Here is a 15,469-nt window from a genome sequence, read left to right as displayed (position 1 = left end):
CACCACCCAGCTAATCTACAACCTGTGAAAACAAATGGCCTGAGAAATTATTCTGTTCCTAAAAAGAAACAACAAATCAAATGCAAGGAGGGGGCTAGGTTCAATCTCAAGTAGGCAGAAGAACTTGGCAGCACTGGCCACTTCGTTCTTGTTTAGAGTAAAAAAAAAATGATGCAGGAGTAAAGGGGTATGGAATCTTCTGTTGAGGTTAAAAAAAACCACTGAGGCCAGGCATGTGACAGGGGAGTCCCTGCATGGAGGCCCTATGAGGCCACAGCATGAAGCTGTAAAATTGAATCCTAAATATGTTGGAGACCCCAAGATGTTGGAGATGCCAGAGCTCTGGGCTATCTGTCAAGGAGCGCTGCAGACAGGGAGTAGAACCAGCCCAAGAGAGAGAAGCATGCTGCAGTCAAACAAAGCTGAAGAAATGGGGATATCTGAAGAATCACCTACAGGACTTGCCTTGCTGGATTTCTGTCTTGCTTTGGACTTTTATTTCCTTCTTATGCTCCTATTCCTCTCTTTTGGAATGCTATTTATATTCTGTGCCATTATATATTGGAAGATTGTAATTTGTGTTTTAGTATTACAGGTGGTTACAATTCAAGATTGCCTGAGTCTCAAAAAAGACTTTGGACTTTGAAACAGCCTTGGGATTGAAAGAGTATGGGGACTTTCGAAGTTGGAAATGTATTTTGCATTATGATATAATAGGCTACAAGCCTAAGGGTTCCCGGGAGTGGAATGTGGTGGTTTGAATGAGAATGGTCCTCCACAGGCTCATACATTTGAATATTTAGTTCCCAGTTTGTGGAACCCTTGGGAAGGATTAGGAGTTGTAGCTTTGTTGGAGGAGGTGTGTCACTGGGGTAGGCTCTGAGATTTCAAAAGTGCATGCCTTTTCTCTGTTAGCTCTCTTTGCCTCGTGGTTGTTGTCTCAAGCTATGAGCTCTCAGCTCCTGCCTCAGCACCATGCCTGCCAGCCACCATGCTCCCTCCACGATGGTCATGGACTCATCCTCTGAAACTGTGAGCCTCAACAAACTCCTTCTGTAAGTTGCCTCTTCACAGCAACTGAGAAGTAATTATGACAGGTCTCCCTTTTAATATGCTAGTTTTCATTAACTTGGTACATTAACTTGGTTTAGTACTCTTGTAGCTCTTGGGTTATTTGTACAAGTTAGCAGTTTCAATCAATTGGTTTCAACATACATAATATGAACTATGTTGTATCTCTTTTAAAATGACCAAAATTTAAAAATGACCAAAAAGAATGAAAGTACAATGGTTGACACTGGAAATAATGAATGAATGAGTGAATGAATGTACTGTATCTGAAAAATGATATATACTATAATGTTTTCTTAATTATGCAATGGCATACATTACTTACCAACTGCTCATCAAAAATAAACACATAACTAGAAAGTAACTGTTCAAAACATCTATTTAATCAAAGAATAAGGATTTATCTCAAGAATAACTTGGATACTTTACTGTGCATGTATATAAATATGAAGAATGAATACACAGCTACCTTTGGAAGCTACAATATGATATATGACTTAAAAACAAAGGCTGATAGCTGATCTTCCCATCTTGTGCCAGTAGTAAGCACTCTGGCCCATGCAGGCAGGTTTGTAAACCGTTCCAGGCCTGCTCAGTCATTTTAAAAAACAAGTAGTAGTCAGGCAAAGAACAAACCAAACCAAACCATAAAACAGAGTAAGATGCCAGGATGAAGGTAGGATGTGTATGGGGCAGGGAGCGAGTGTGGAGAAGAAGGGTACGATGTGGAGAGAGGAGAAAAAGAGAGGGAAGGAGGGAGGAGGGGGGGAGAGGAACTGATTTCTATCTCCACATTGGTAATAAATTGGATCAAATGCTACAGAAAGAGAAAAGGGAAACCAACATTAGGTAAAAAGTAAAGATTTGGAAAAGCCCGACACCTTTGACTTAGCATTTTAAGCAACTGTTTACCAGAAAACCCCAGAGTGTAATATATTAACAACCAAACCTACCACAACTAAGCATGCTAGCCTTAAACTTCCTTCGGAGTCTATCAGCTTATTTCTACCAATCTAGTTTATCTTTATTTTTTATGTTTAAAACAAGTATCAAAATTACTAAAATGTTTCTGGGTTATAATTTAAAATTTTACATTCATTTATTTTGTGTATATGTATTTGTTTGTGCATATGCAGATGCATCTGTGTCTAGATGCACCATGTAGGTTTTGAGGCCAAGCTCAGATCATTAGGTTTGGTGGCAAGTACCCGCCCCTTAGTTTCTTTTATATCTGAAATTCCTCAAAAACATAACTACATTTCATCTAAAATGATATCTATTTTAAATTCATAATATGTAGTTTCTTTGAGCAAAAATAAATCCCCAAACACAAGGAGTAAAAGAAGTCTAAGTCCCTAACGACATTTAGAATAGAGCAGACAGTGATGTCACCTTGACTTCTGATCTACCAGAGCAGGTGGTACATTGTGTACTTTCAACACAACCTAATTTGGAAAGCATGTGAGTGGAACCTTTTCTGGAAAGAAAACATCAGATTTTTCCTCCTGATTCTATAAATACACAACTCAATCAATCCACACTTCAAGTTTTTTCCCCTCAGCTAATTTTATATAAATACAAATTTAATTCCTTTCTTGCTTTAAAATCATTATTTTTGACAGGCAGGGAGTAGAGTTAGTGACAGTGCTTAGACGGGGAAAAGCTGTGTGCCAAATGCTTGCTTAACCACTAAGCACACTCATTCTACTTTTCAAGTCCTCTGTTAGCTGACATTAAAAGATTTGGATTTTGATTGATTAATTTACTTAATTTACTTAAAAAAAAACTTCAATAGATTCTTACTTGACTAATCTCAGTGGGCTGAGAGGAAGAAGGCTTTAGTAAGTGTTCAAAAGACTCTGCAACCCTTTCTTCTTTCCACCTTACACATGTAGTCAGTTCCACAACCCTTACCTTTAACACCAAAATCCACAGAATAGTCCTGTTTCCAACACAATCCACTGAAACACACATTTGTGTCATACATAAATGTATGAACATAACATAACCAAACTCACAGTATTCCAAAATTTTAAGTGCTAAATGACTATTAGAAAACCAACTATAGCGAAACCTCAAATCAATATGACCAAGAAACATCCTGCTTTTTAGAAAGGATACACAGCCAACCAAAAAGAATATGTGAGAGCGTATTGTGATGGCTAAAGTTGGTTGCCAAATTTGACAGATCTAGAAAGAAGGAATCCTAGTTGAAGTGTTAGTCTGTCAGATTGGCCTGTGGGTATTTCTTATTTATTTTATTTGCACTGGTGTTTTGCCTGTATGTATGTCTGTGAAAGGGAGTTGGATCCTTTGGAACTGGAGTTACAGACAGCTGTGAGCCACCATGTAGTTGTTGGGAACTGAACTCAGGACCTCTGGATGAGCACCCAGTGCTCTTAACCTCTGAGCCATCTTTCCAGCACCTAGAGTATTTCTTAACTGCTAATTGATGGGGGATGAGAGGCCACTGTGGACAGTGCCATCCCTAGGAAGGTGGGCCTGGGCTGTTAGGAATATTGGAACAAGCCAGGAAGCAGAGTTCCTCCACGGCTTGCTTCACTGCCTGCCTCCAGACTCCTTCTCTGACTTCCTTAGTGACGAGCTGGAACCTGTGAGCTAAATAAAGTCTTTTTCTTCGTCAGTTGGTTTAATCACAGCAACAGAAAGTGAACTAGAACGGCGAGTTCATCCTACCTGAGTGAATCCAAGTTTGATTCGTCTTTGTTTGAAGGTCTTGGCAAATTGCTCAAGCTCCTCAAGGTCACTGGGCTCCTCCAAGCTGGGAGTATCAATTCGCTTTGGTGTTGCCTGGCTCTGTGGAAGTGTCTGAATTGGGGTTGCTGCTATTGTGCGAGTTGGGGTGGCGGGCTGTTGGAGAAGGAACAGAATAATAAAAAGACACTTTAGCTTGTAACTGTAACGTGCTAGCAACTTAAGGAAACAGACTTAGAAACTCAAGGCAGACAAAATCCTAGCTCAGAGGAGAGAAGGTGGGCATAAAGTCCCACTCCCAGCTGAGGAGTCATGGGCATTTGTTGCTGGGAGAGGGAATTGAGACCTGGTATACTGGCCACATTCCAAGGCAGGCCCCATGCCCAGGGTTAATCACAATACAAGCTGGGCTCCATAAGATTTTTTAATTAAAAAACAAAAACAAAGCACGGAAGAGAGAAAAAGAACATGAGGTTGGGTGGGTGAAGGCATCTATGAGAACACAAATTTGGGTGCGTTTGGTGGTGGCGGTGGGAATCTGGAAGGTAGGACGAAGAATATGACAGAAATACATTGTATGTAACTCATAAATATGTAAAAAAGACTGTCTCAAGAAAACCAAGGACAAACAAAGAAATATCTTCTCCTGTACTCCCTTTTTTTTTAGATAGGTTCTTCCTCTTTAGCCCAGATCAGCTTGGAATTCACTATGTAATCCCATTGCCTCAACTTCAACAGTGCTTGGAGATGGCTAAGCAGATGCCACCAATACCAGCAAAAAGTTCTTTAAGATAAATTCATAAAGGATTTTTCTAGCACCTTGATAAATGATGTCATGTTTCTGATAACCATATGCTGGGCCCCACCGCATAGTGCAGTTTGTGACTCAGGACTTGTGTTCTCAGTTTAGGACAGCATTTTGCTCACCAGGGAAGAAATGGTACACCACTTTTGACAGACTACTTATCTCTCTTACTATACAAAGCAAGAAACTTTCCAAGTATCAATTATTACCTGTATTTCCTTGTACTAGATTCAGGTCTCAATTAGATATTAATGAAATCTTTATTGTCACCTTTATAATTAGGGCCAATTCTTCAACTATTACAGTATATATTCTTTCAACTAGCCTTTAAATTTTTTTCAGTGTGTATAAACTTTAAACTCATTTTTATGAATTTTCTCCCATTTCTACTATCTTGCTTTGAGAAAGAAAACTTCAGATATTTCTCAGTAATGAAATCCCTTTTAGTTAAAAAAGAAAGTTCTTCCCAATAATATGATACCTTACTTTGTATTTTATGTAAAGTTCATTTTGAAACCTGAAGACGTAGTCCTGACACCATCCTATCCCTTGTGCTAAAGACTGAGCCCAGGGCTCTCCTTTTTTATTTAAAATTTTATTTTATGTATTTGCCTAAATGCATGTCTGGATGCCATATGCACACAGTGCCTGCAGAAGCCAGAAGAGAATATTGGATCCCTTGGAACTGGAGTCAGAGGTAGATATGTTAGAAAACAAACCCAGGTCGTCTAGAAGGCATCCAGAGTCTTAACTGCTGAGTCATTTCTCAAGTCCTTTTAAAACGAAAACACCAAATTTTCTTAGCATTCAAACACCAGGCTCCTCTGCTCTACTCACAAGCATTGAGTAGAGCCTCCCTTCTGTGCTCACTAATGGGGTGCTCCGAATTCAGCATCCTAATTACTCAGTTGAATCCTTCTATGAAGGGCAGCCCAGGTGAGAGATTATGAACCAGGATTTTCTTTTGTAATTTAGATGGGCCTTATGTTACCTAACCTTCATCTCATTATAAGGCTCTTTCTAAGGGAACTAACTGACCCAGAAAACTACGTAATAGGCATGATACAATAATTGGAGAAAATTCCTGTTATCCTGTTTCAATACAGACAATCAAGTATGTCTGCATGACATGCTGACACTGAATAATTTTAGCCAACTATATTAGAACCCTATATTGCTGAATACTTGCCACAGTGACTATGTCTGACAGGTGGAGGTAAGTTTCAACTATCAAACTGTTACTTCATCTTCAGCATCAAGTAGACTCTTTGTTAAATAATAATGGACTAAAAATAGCTTGGTGACAGCTGGTATCTTACTCTAAAATCCCTGGCTGAACTAGGCCAGATCTAGAACAGTGGTATAGCATTTAATGAGCAGGAGACAGGATAAAGTCAGATATGTGTACATAGCATGTAGGCCAGGAAAAAGGTCTCTGGTATATATGTCAACACCAATTTTAGGCTTTTTTGTTTTTGTTTGTTTGTTTGTTTGTTTTTCGAAACAGGGTTTCTCTTTGTAACAGACCCCAAGCTGTCCTGGACTTGCTTTGTAGACCAGGCTGGCCTCAACCTCAAAAAGATTCACCTGTCTTTGCCTCCAGAGTGCTGGGATTAAAAGTGTGTGCCACCATACCTGGCTAAAACACCAATTTTATTTATTTATTTTGCATTCAGCATATTAAAAAACTTACCATTTAAAACTGCAGTATAGTTTGATGTTTTTGCAACTGTATACAGTTGTCAAACTACACTAACACAAGATACAGAGTACCTTTACCAACTAGCCCCAAATTGTTTCTGAACCCTTTGCCACAAATCTAGATCACCCTTCCTTACTTCCTGGAATGCACTGATAAGGTCTCTATGTCTATAGTTCTGCCCTTTATAGAATGTTATATAAACAGAAGTCATACCCAGTCTTTAAGCCTAGCTTCTGTCACTTACCATAAGGCTTTTGAAATTCATACATGCCAATGCAGGTAGGTATCAGAAGTACATTTCCTCTTACTGCAGAAAAAAAGTCTGTCACATCACTATTCAGAAGTTTATGTAACTTACTATCAGATAGATAGTTTGGGGTAATTATCAATTAATCTATTTTAAGCATTCATATACAGATCTTTGTGCTTTCATTTTAAAGAGCAAAACTACTGGGTTATACATACAGCTATATTTAAGTGAATGCCAAACTAATTTACAAAGTGTTAGTACATTTTGCAAAACTACTAGTAATGTATGAGAAAACTAGTTGCTCTATTTTCTCATCAATACTTGGTTTCAAATCCTTTATAACTGTACCCATTCTAGTGAATGCACAGTGACATTTCCTAATGACAATTTGTTTTGAGCATGCTTTCATTTGCTTACCTGGCATTAACAGATCTTTACTGGCAACTACTTTTTTTGCCTCTCATTTGCTTACGTCTGGCTGCCTCTCTGTTGAGCTGTATGTGTTCTTTACTTTAGTTATAATTCTTTTATCGTAGGCTGGAGAGACAGCTCCGTGACTGTGTGCATACTGTTCTGAATTTCGTTCCCAGCATGCACACCCCAGAGCTCACAGCTGCCTCTGACTCCAGCACCAAAGGAGTGCTGCATGAACAGCCCCTTCCACACATCAACTAAGACTAAATCTTAAAACAAAATCATTTCTCAAATGTTTTATTGGAAAACTGTTTCTCCTTAACTGTGGTTTTTCTTCTCCTTCTCTTAAGCTTTTGATTTCTCTGAAATTCACTGGTTTTGGGTGGCTAAGGCTTCTTGTGTCCTGTTCACAAATCACTGCCTTACCTAATGGCATGAGCATTTCTTCCTGGAAGTATAAGTTTATGACTCATTTCAAATCAATCTTTGTATAAAGTATGAAATAAGGGTGGTCTTCATTTCTTTTTGCCAACGAATAGACAATTGTTAGCTAACACTTATTAAAAAGACTCTTTTTCCCACTGGAATCCTTTGGCACCTTTGGAAAATTAGCTGGCTATTTATATTTCTGTTTATTGGACTATTATATCTCATTGGTCTACATTTTCTCTATATGCCAATACCACGCACAGATTTACTTTTGTAATAATTCTTGACATCACATGGCCCTTCTAATTTTCTACTTTTAATAATTTGTTTGGTTATAGGGGGCTAGAGAGAGGGGCCAGTGGTTAAGGGGAAGTAACTGGTTACATTAAAGTGGTGAGTTAAAACAGACCTTCTGTCTTTTAAGCCTGTGAAGTTTGGTAATATATTAAAATTTAATCAGTACATTTTTCTTTCTTTTCATGTTTTGTGTGTATGCACGTGTGCATACATGTGGATACATGCATATACATGTGGATACCTGTACACACATGTACATGTGCAGGGTAGAGGCTGATGCAGAGAATTTATGTTCCTTGATCACTCTGCACCCAGAGCTTGCCAATAGGATAATTTCAATAACCAGCTTGCTCAGGAGTTCCCTTGACTGAAAGTGCAGGTGAACTACCATGCCCACCCAGCACACATTTAAGCAGGTCCTTAGGATCTAAATGCTGGTCCTGTTGTTTGCTCAGCAAGAACCACTAAGCCATTGATTTCTTCATCCCCAGATTCTACACCTTTAGAAAGAGTGAGAAGGAAGGGCGGACTCAAGGTAGCCAGGAGGGATGACCAGACTGAAAACTAGAGAGGAAAACTGATGTGCATGGTCATAATCATCATTAAAGAACACAAATGTGTAACTTAAAATCCCAGATGCCTAAGTATTATGCTTTATGTGTGGTTATGATTGTTATGTCTTCTAGAGGAAATGACACAAAACAACATTCAAGTATTGAGAAAATACAGAAATCCAAGCTCCTTCACTGTTCCAGCAAGGGCAAAGAGGCAACGACAGGCTTTAACTGACTTCCTAGATTCTCCATTTCAGTGTCCCTATCTATCAGCACCAGACGGCTATAATTCACCTTCATTTACTACCAACATGCTTATTTTTAAAAACTTAAAAAACAACAAACAAACAAACAAAAAAACCCCAGAAAAACTCCAGTCACCATCTGTTTGGTAATACTGTGTGTTATCAAGCAAATAAGCCCAGGACGGAGTGTCTGGTCAGCTTCTGAATACCTGAGATTGTTATTACTGGGGTGTTTTTGTCTAATTTTTAAATTAGTAAAACAATGGAATAAGAAAACTGACCTGGGAGGTGAGGGTGATGCTTGGCTGTGGCTGTAGGAGGTTGGCTTGGCTTTGCTGAGGTAGTTGCGTTAAAAGATTTTGCGCTTGCAGGAGACCTAGGAAAACCAAACATTTCCGAGGGATAAGAGGTAATGTAAACTGAAAGTTTCCAAGTGATTTCCTGGTAGTTTTGTTGGCCTTCAGAATTGTCTACAGTTTCTTTGCCTATAATCCAATACTGTTAATCATGTTAAACATACACGGCATGAAAATGCATAACATTAAATCAAAGCTTGTATGTCTTTACTGTAATCTGAAGAAGCTCTCTGAAAGGCCCTTACTTCCTAAGGACAGGGAGAATGTGAGGAACAACTTCAAATGAAAGCATCTGGAAATTTAAAGATGAATTCAACTTCTTAACTCAGAATTTATTAGAATCCTCTAATGCAGTGTCCCTTTAATGCAGTTCCTCATAGTGTGATGACCCCATCTGTAAATTATTTTGTTGCTGCTTTGTAAGTGTAATCTTGCTACTGTTATGAATTATAATGGAAGTATCTGACACGCAGGGTATCTGATGTGTGAACCCTGTGAAAGGGTCGTCCAATACCCAACAGGGCCTCAACCTACAAGTTGAGAACTATGGCTCTAAATGAATCTTGCAACAGGGAATCAGTTTCTGAAAGAAGCTGGCAATCCTGTTAGAGAAAATGCTATTTTCAAGTTCTCAGCACATGCCTCTTCAGTGATACTAAAGTTATCTGCACTGGACAATCTTAGTTGACAAGTTATTGATAAGTAAGATGGGTGTAAAGGTGTATGCCTATAATCCCAGATATTCTATAGGCTGAGGCAGGAGGGTCACTAAAGCCCCAAAGTTAAGAGGCCAGGTTGGACAACACAGTGAGGATTCGTTTTATAGCACATACTCAGTCGGTTATTTAAGTTTATAGGGTTTTGTTGTCGTCATCTGGTTTGTTTTTGCAATGTTATCAATACAGGGGCAACCCAGAATATAACTGTAATGAAAAACTTAATCTAAGTACTTAGTTTCAAGTATAATCATGTTGTTAAACTAATAAATATAAGATCGTGACATGATAGGAGCAGAGGTAGAAACAAGGGACAGTAAATTACAGTGGGTTAACATATCTTTCTGATTTTCTCAGCCACTAAATTTGGATACAGTAAATACTGAAACACATACAACAATAATTAAAAAATTAAACCTGTCATATTTTACCATTTGTTTGTAAGTTAACATTGGATAAATTTAAGAAAGCAACACAGGCATTTATTTGACAGTGCAGACCCTAAGTAAATAAAAAAAATTAAATAGAATTGGATTTTCTAGAGAATCCTTCCTTTTGTTTGTATTTTGAAGCAAATATGGCAAAAACTAAGTAAATTGAATATACATGGTGATAAACTTCTTTTAAAAGCCAGAGTCAGCCAGGCATGGTGGCACACTCCTTTAATCCCAGCACTCAGGAGGCAGATGCAGGCGGATCACTGTGAGTTTGAGGCCAGCCTGGTCTACAAAGTGAGTCCAGGACAGCCAAGGCTACACAGAAAGACTCTGTCTCGAGAAAACAAAACAAAACAAAACAAAAAACAAAAGGAAAAAAAAAGCCAGAGTCAGAAAAAATTATTCATTTTTTTTCTTTTTACCATTTTTTAAATTAATTTATTCATATTACATCTTGATTGTTAGCCCTTCCCCTGTTTCCTCCCATTCTTCCCTCCCTCCCCCCCTCCCCTATGTCTGTGATTGAGGGAGACCTCCTTCCCCTATATATGCTCTTAGAATATCGAGTCTCTTCTTGGTAACTTGCTATCCTTCCTCTGAGTGCCGCCAGGCCTCCCCATCCAACCTCTTATGTCTTTAGTGACTAGTTTTAGTTCCCAAAGCTCACTGGAACCTCAAATTCCTTTGTCTAAGATACAGACTTAACACTTTAAAAAATAGGGATGTGGGAAAGATTAAATGAGCAGAATACCAGTCAGAACTGCAAAGCTCAAAATGTAATATATATTTGATAAGGGTTAATTTTCTCACACTCCCTGCCTTTTATAGATGAAGAGCTACTTGGACTCTCCTTCAAGGTCAAAGAGGGAAAGTGAGCCTGGAGCCTCAACAATTTTTCAACAACCAGACTAGTAGTCCAAATGGAATTCTACAAATTAAACTTCTTTTGCACCAATACACAGAATTGTGACTGTTCAGGCAACAAACTGACTCTGTCATCTTCTCATTTTGGAAGCTGCTAATCCACACTTCCTGTCTACTCAGATAATCAATTTTATTCCTTCTCAAGTCTTGGATGGAGTTGAAGAGCAGATAGTTTAGTTTTACAATTAAGCTTAGTTGTTTATGGGTCAAGATGTTTTTAGGTGTAGATAGATGTTTTAAGTTGATAGAGATGAGATATGATAGATAATGATTTAGGTTTAGAGTTTTAGATGCACCAAGATAGGAAAGATATTTTCTTCAGGACTGCCAAATATAAAAAGCCAAAACACTGTGAATGTAACACTTATGCTCTAAGTAGTTTATTGTATATATGCGAATATGACACTTATGTCCCCTCCCCTATGTCTGTGATTGAGGGAGACTTCCACCCCCTATGTATGCTCTAAGATTATCGAGTCTCTTCTTGGTAACTTGCTATCCTTCCTCTGAGTGCCACCAGGCCTCCCCATCCAGGGGACATGGTCAGAAAAGGGGCACCAGAGTTCACGTGAGAATCAGATCTCACTCTCCACTCAACAGTGGAGAATATAGTGTTCGTCGGCTAGGTCTTGGTAAGGGTTCAAAGGAGAAAAAATTAATCATGTTTAAAAGACTACCATGATTTTCCAAGGATCTCTCTATGGCTCAATCTTTTAAAAAGTTATTTTTAGCTTTATTTAGTCATCTTCCATATATGAGTGTTTGCCTGTATGTACGTATATATGTAGGTACAGAAGAAAAGTTTTGGCTCCCCTGGTACTGGAGTTATAGCTGCCAAGTGGGTGTTGGGAGTTGAACCTGTTTCCTCTGCATGAGCAGCAACATACTGTTAACCATTGAGCCAATTCTCCAGCCCTTCCAAGGTCAAGCTTAAACGTAGTTAAGTCCACACCAGTGAGCCCGGCTTGGTGGCACATGCTTGCAGTCTCAGCATATGGCAGGCTGACAAAGAAGTTCAACGTCCACCTGTGCTCCACAGCCTGACCTTGTCATCAAACCAACACTCTGGTAGAGTGTTACAATTAAAAGAGAATGCCATCTGGTTAGTCCTAGGCACTCTGGTCCTGTACTGCTTTTATTTTTCTTCTTCATATATGTGTGTGTGTGTGTGTGTAGTCTTTATTAATCACTGTCTTTATTTACTAAAGAAGGGTCTCTCAACTGAACCCTGGGCCTTCTGATAGGCGGGTCTAGCTAGACAGCTCACTCTGGGGATCCCATTTCTATCTTCCGCGCACTGGAATTACAGGTGGAATCACCACACTCAGCATCTATCTGGGTTCTATAGACCTGAACTCAGGTCCCCATGCTTGCATGGCTAGACTTAACAGTGAGCTGCCTGCTCAAGCACCGCCTAGGCTTCCTTTCTTACCACTTTCTCTTATTCACTGATCTCTAACTACACTGGCCTTCCCTTTTCCTGGCTTAGTTAAAGCTCCTTCCACCCTCAGGTTCTCTACTCTCCACTGTCTCCAGGGCCTACACCCTAGTCATCCAGATCTACATCCAGCTGCAGCAGCCTACACCTCACTATCCAGGCCCCAAAGGCAGATGCCACCCACCAGACAGGCTCTCTTCAGACCACACACCCTACCTTCCACATGTTACTGTTTACCAGCTCAGTCAAATCTCCCGTCTTCCTTAGACATGTTGTTATCCAAGTCATTTGTTTATGTTTACCTCTGTTTGACTTTAAGTGTAGGAGATTTCATCTTGTTGAAAATTATAACTTCAACAATTGGAATGATATCAACAAAATGTTGAGCAAATTAACTATAATTGTGAATTTTATGGGTTTGAACACAAAATGTTGTTCACTGAGAAAAATAAATCATATTTTACATTAATAATTAGAATTAATCTACCACAATTATTTTGAAAGAGATAAAATCCCAATAATATATGACACAATAAAAAAATTAAACAGAAGAAAGTATAAGCTCAGACACATTAACAATGAGTTCTTTAAAGTTTAGTAGGAAAGTTTGGCTTTTGCTTCTCTTTCATAAAAGCATATTTAATCAGTAATTATAATATTGAATGATTAATTTTGCTTACAGTATCATATTCTATGAACAAATTCAAACTTTGGTCACCCCATCTTTCCCTCCCTGCCAACTGAGGCCAGCTGAAATGCTGAAAGGTTCAGAGAGGCTTAGAATTTTCATGAGAACCAAGAAAGGGCAAAACACAAGTTCCTATGAAATATGACTCAACACATCAGTAAGAATTTTCCCAAGAAAAATCAACCCTGGGAGAATATACTTCTCTTGTTAATTTTTAAATAGTTACATAATTATAGCAATATTATCAATATTATAAACTATTTTTTCAAAGTCTCATGATAATGACAGTTACTCCCTCAAAAAAGTAGAAGTGGTTGCCCAACTGGAGGCTAATCTCATGCTAGAGATATTTTTTTTGTTGTTGTTAAAATCCCAACAAATCAACCCTTGTTCCCTTCACACAAACTAATAGATTTAATCAGATTTTCGGTTACTGTTAACCCTTGGTGACTCTACTGGAAATGAAGCATTTTCAAGGTTCTGTTCCTTCATACTGTTGGCTTATCTTACTAGATATAATCTGGGTCACTCAACAGCAGTAGCACAAACTGGCTCCAGTTTACTTTTTATTTTTTTTATATTTCGGTGTGTGTTACGTGCATGTGGTGTGAGTGCACATGTATGTGTGTGTGTGTGTACATGTTTTCAGAGGCCAGAGGTTGAGGTCAGAAGACTCTTCAGTCGAGGTTCTCATTTGAAATCAGACTTTTGGCTAGATTAGCTATCCAACTTGCTATTTCTATCTATACCTCTTGAGCCCTTCCTGGCCGTTACGTGTGTGCTAGGGATCTAAACATGGGTCTTCATGTTTATGCACGTGCTTTACCCACTGAGCTAGCTCCTGAGTCCCAATTACTTTCAAGCTAGGTTTTGTTTGTTTTTGTTTTGGGTTTTTTGAGACAGGGTTTCTCTGTGTAGGTCTGGCTGTCCTGGAACACTGTCTTTGTAGACCAGGCTGGCTTCAAACTCACAGAGATCCACCTGCCTCTGCCTCCTGAGTGCTGGGGCTAAAGACGTGCACCACCGTACCCGGTTGAAGCTGGTTTTTACTATACAAAGAAACAGATTTTTCATTCTCCAAGTTGTATCTATAGACTATTGTTGCTACTGACATGATGTCACTGGTAATAGTGGCAAAAACGGAGGTCACTATGTATAAGGCACATTTTCTAAAAGTACTTTCATATATTTACTTATTAAATCCCCACAACTTTTGAATATAATTACTAAAGTTATTCTCATACTTCAAGTAAGAAAATCGAGACTCAGAAACATGTTTCTTGAGAGAGAAAGCTTGGCTTTAGACTTATAGTCTGTGCTTTTTATTATATTACAACGGTCTTCCTGATATCAATTAAAACATTTTTTATAAATTACTCATAATTAAAGGGGAAGATGAAAAGGGAAGTATATGAACTCAGAAAACTTAGGTGGCTTGTCTAGGGTAGGGTTACAGGCTCTAAAGCCAACCAATATTCTTTTCCATTCCGTGCTATTTTCCTATGAAAGGTTAGAAAGGAAGAAATTAAAAAAAAAAAAAAAAAAAATATATATATATATAAACACACACACACAAAATTAGAAAAGCCACTAAAAAAAAAAAAAGATTTATTTATTTATTAGGTATACAGAGTTTTATTGCACAACAGAAGAGGGCACCAGATCTCATGGTAGATAATGTGAGCCATCAGGTGGTTGCTAGGAATTGAACTCAGGACTTTTGAAAGAGCAGGCAGTACTCTTGACCTCTGAGCCATCTCTCCAGCCCTGAAAAGTCATTTCTTATTATAACTAACTTATAAAGTCTTATAAAGGCTCAGATATGAAAAAAAAATAGTAATATCCTTAGGCTTTGTAAAAAATGAATAAATAAAGGAAAGTGATCAATTTTTTCTTTAGTTTTTTATTTTTTGAGACAGTTTCTCTGTGTAGTCTTGGCTGTCATGGACTCACTTTGTAGCCCAGGCTGACCTTGAACTCACAAGGATCTGCCTGGCTCTGCCTCCCAAGTGCTGGGATTACAGGCATGTGCCACCATGCCCAGCTATGATCTTACTCAATCTTAATGTCTCAACAATTACCAGATCAAAAGGCTTGGCCTGTGAAAGTCTTTCTGGTCTAGACAGATCATTTCTTCCTTCTCTCTTAGAATTCTCTTTCATTGTAATGATCACTTTTTACTGGTTCCTAGCCACAAGGCAAAAAAGTATCATCTTCAGACTCTATATATCCCTGCTATTTCAAAACTGTTGGTTTTGGGCTGGAGAGATGGCTCAGAGGTTAAGAGATCTGCCTGCTCTTCCAAAGGTCGTGAGTTCAATTCCCAGCAACCACATGGTGGCTCACAACCATCTATAAAGAGATCTGGTGCCCTCTTCTGGTGTGCAGGTATACATGCAGACAGAGCACTGTATACATAATAAATAAA

At 38.6% G+C, this 15,469-nt stretch overlaps 1 protein-coding gene across 9 annotated transcripts in view; it reads right to left on the bottom strand.

Moving 5' to 3' along the window:
* Window positions 1-15,469, bottom strand: part of POU2F1 (POU class 2 homeobox 1) — a 139,224-nt gene that overhangs the window by 32,996 nt on the left and 90,759 nt on the right. For all 9 annotated transcript variants that reach the window (XM_084790093.1, XM_084790088.1, XM_084790090.1 and 6 more), the window contains 2 exons: window positions 8,764-8,858; window positions 3,769-3,942 (listed from right to left, as the gene is read on the bottom strand). In XM_084790093.1, the coding sequence (XP_084646219.1) occupies window positions 3,769-3,942; window positions 8,764-8,858 (269 nt within the window). The remainder of the gene's footprint in view (window positions 1-3,768; window positions 3,943-8,763; window positions 8,859-15,469) is intronic.

This window comes from Acomys minous, assembly GCF_964271855.1.
Source record: "Acomys minous genome assembly, chromosome: 1".
In the NCBI taxonomy this organism is placed as follows: Eukaryota; Metazoa; Chordata; class Mammalia; order Rodentia; family Muridae; genus Acomys; species Acomys minous.
Note: the sequence above shows the minus strand (reverse complement) of the source record. Positions and strands in the feature narration are given on the sequence as shown.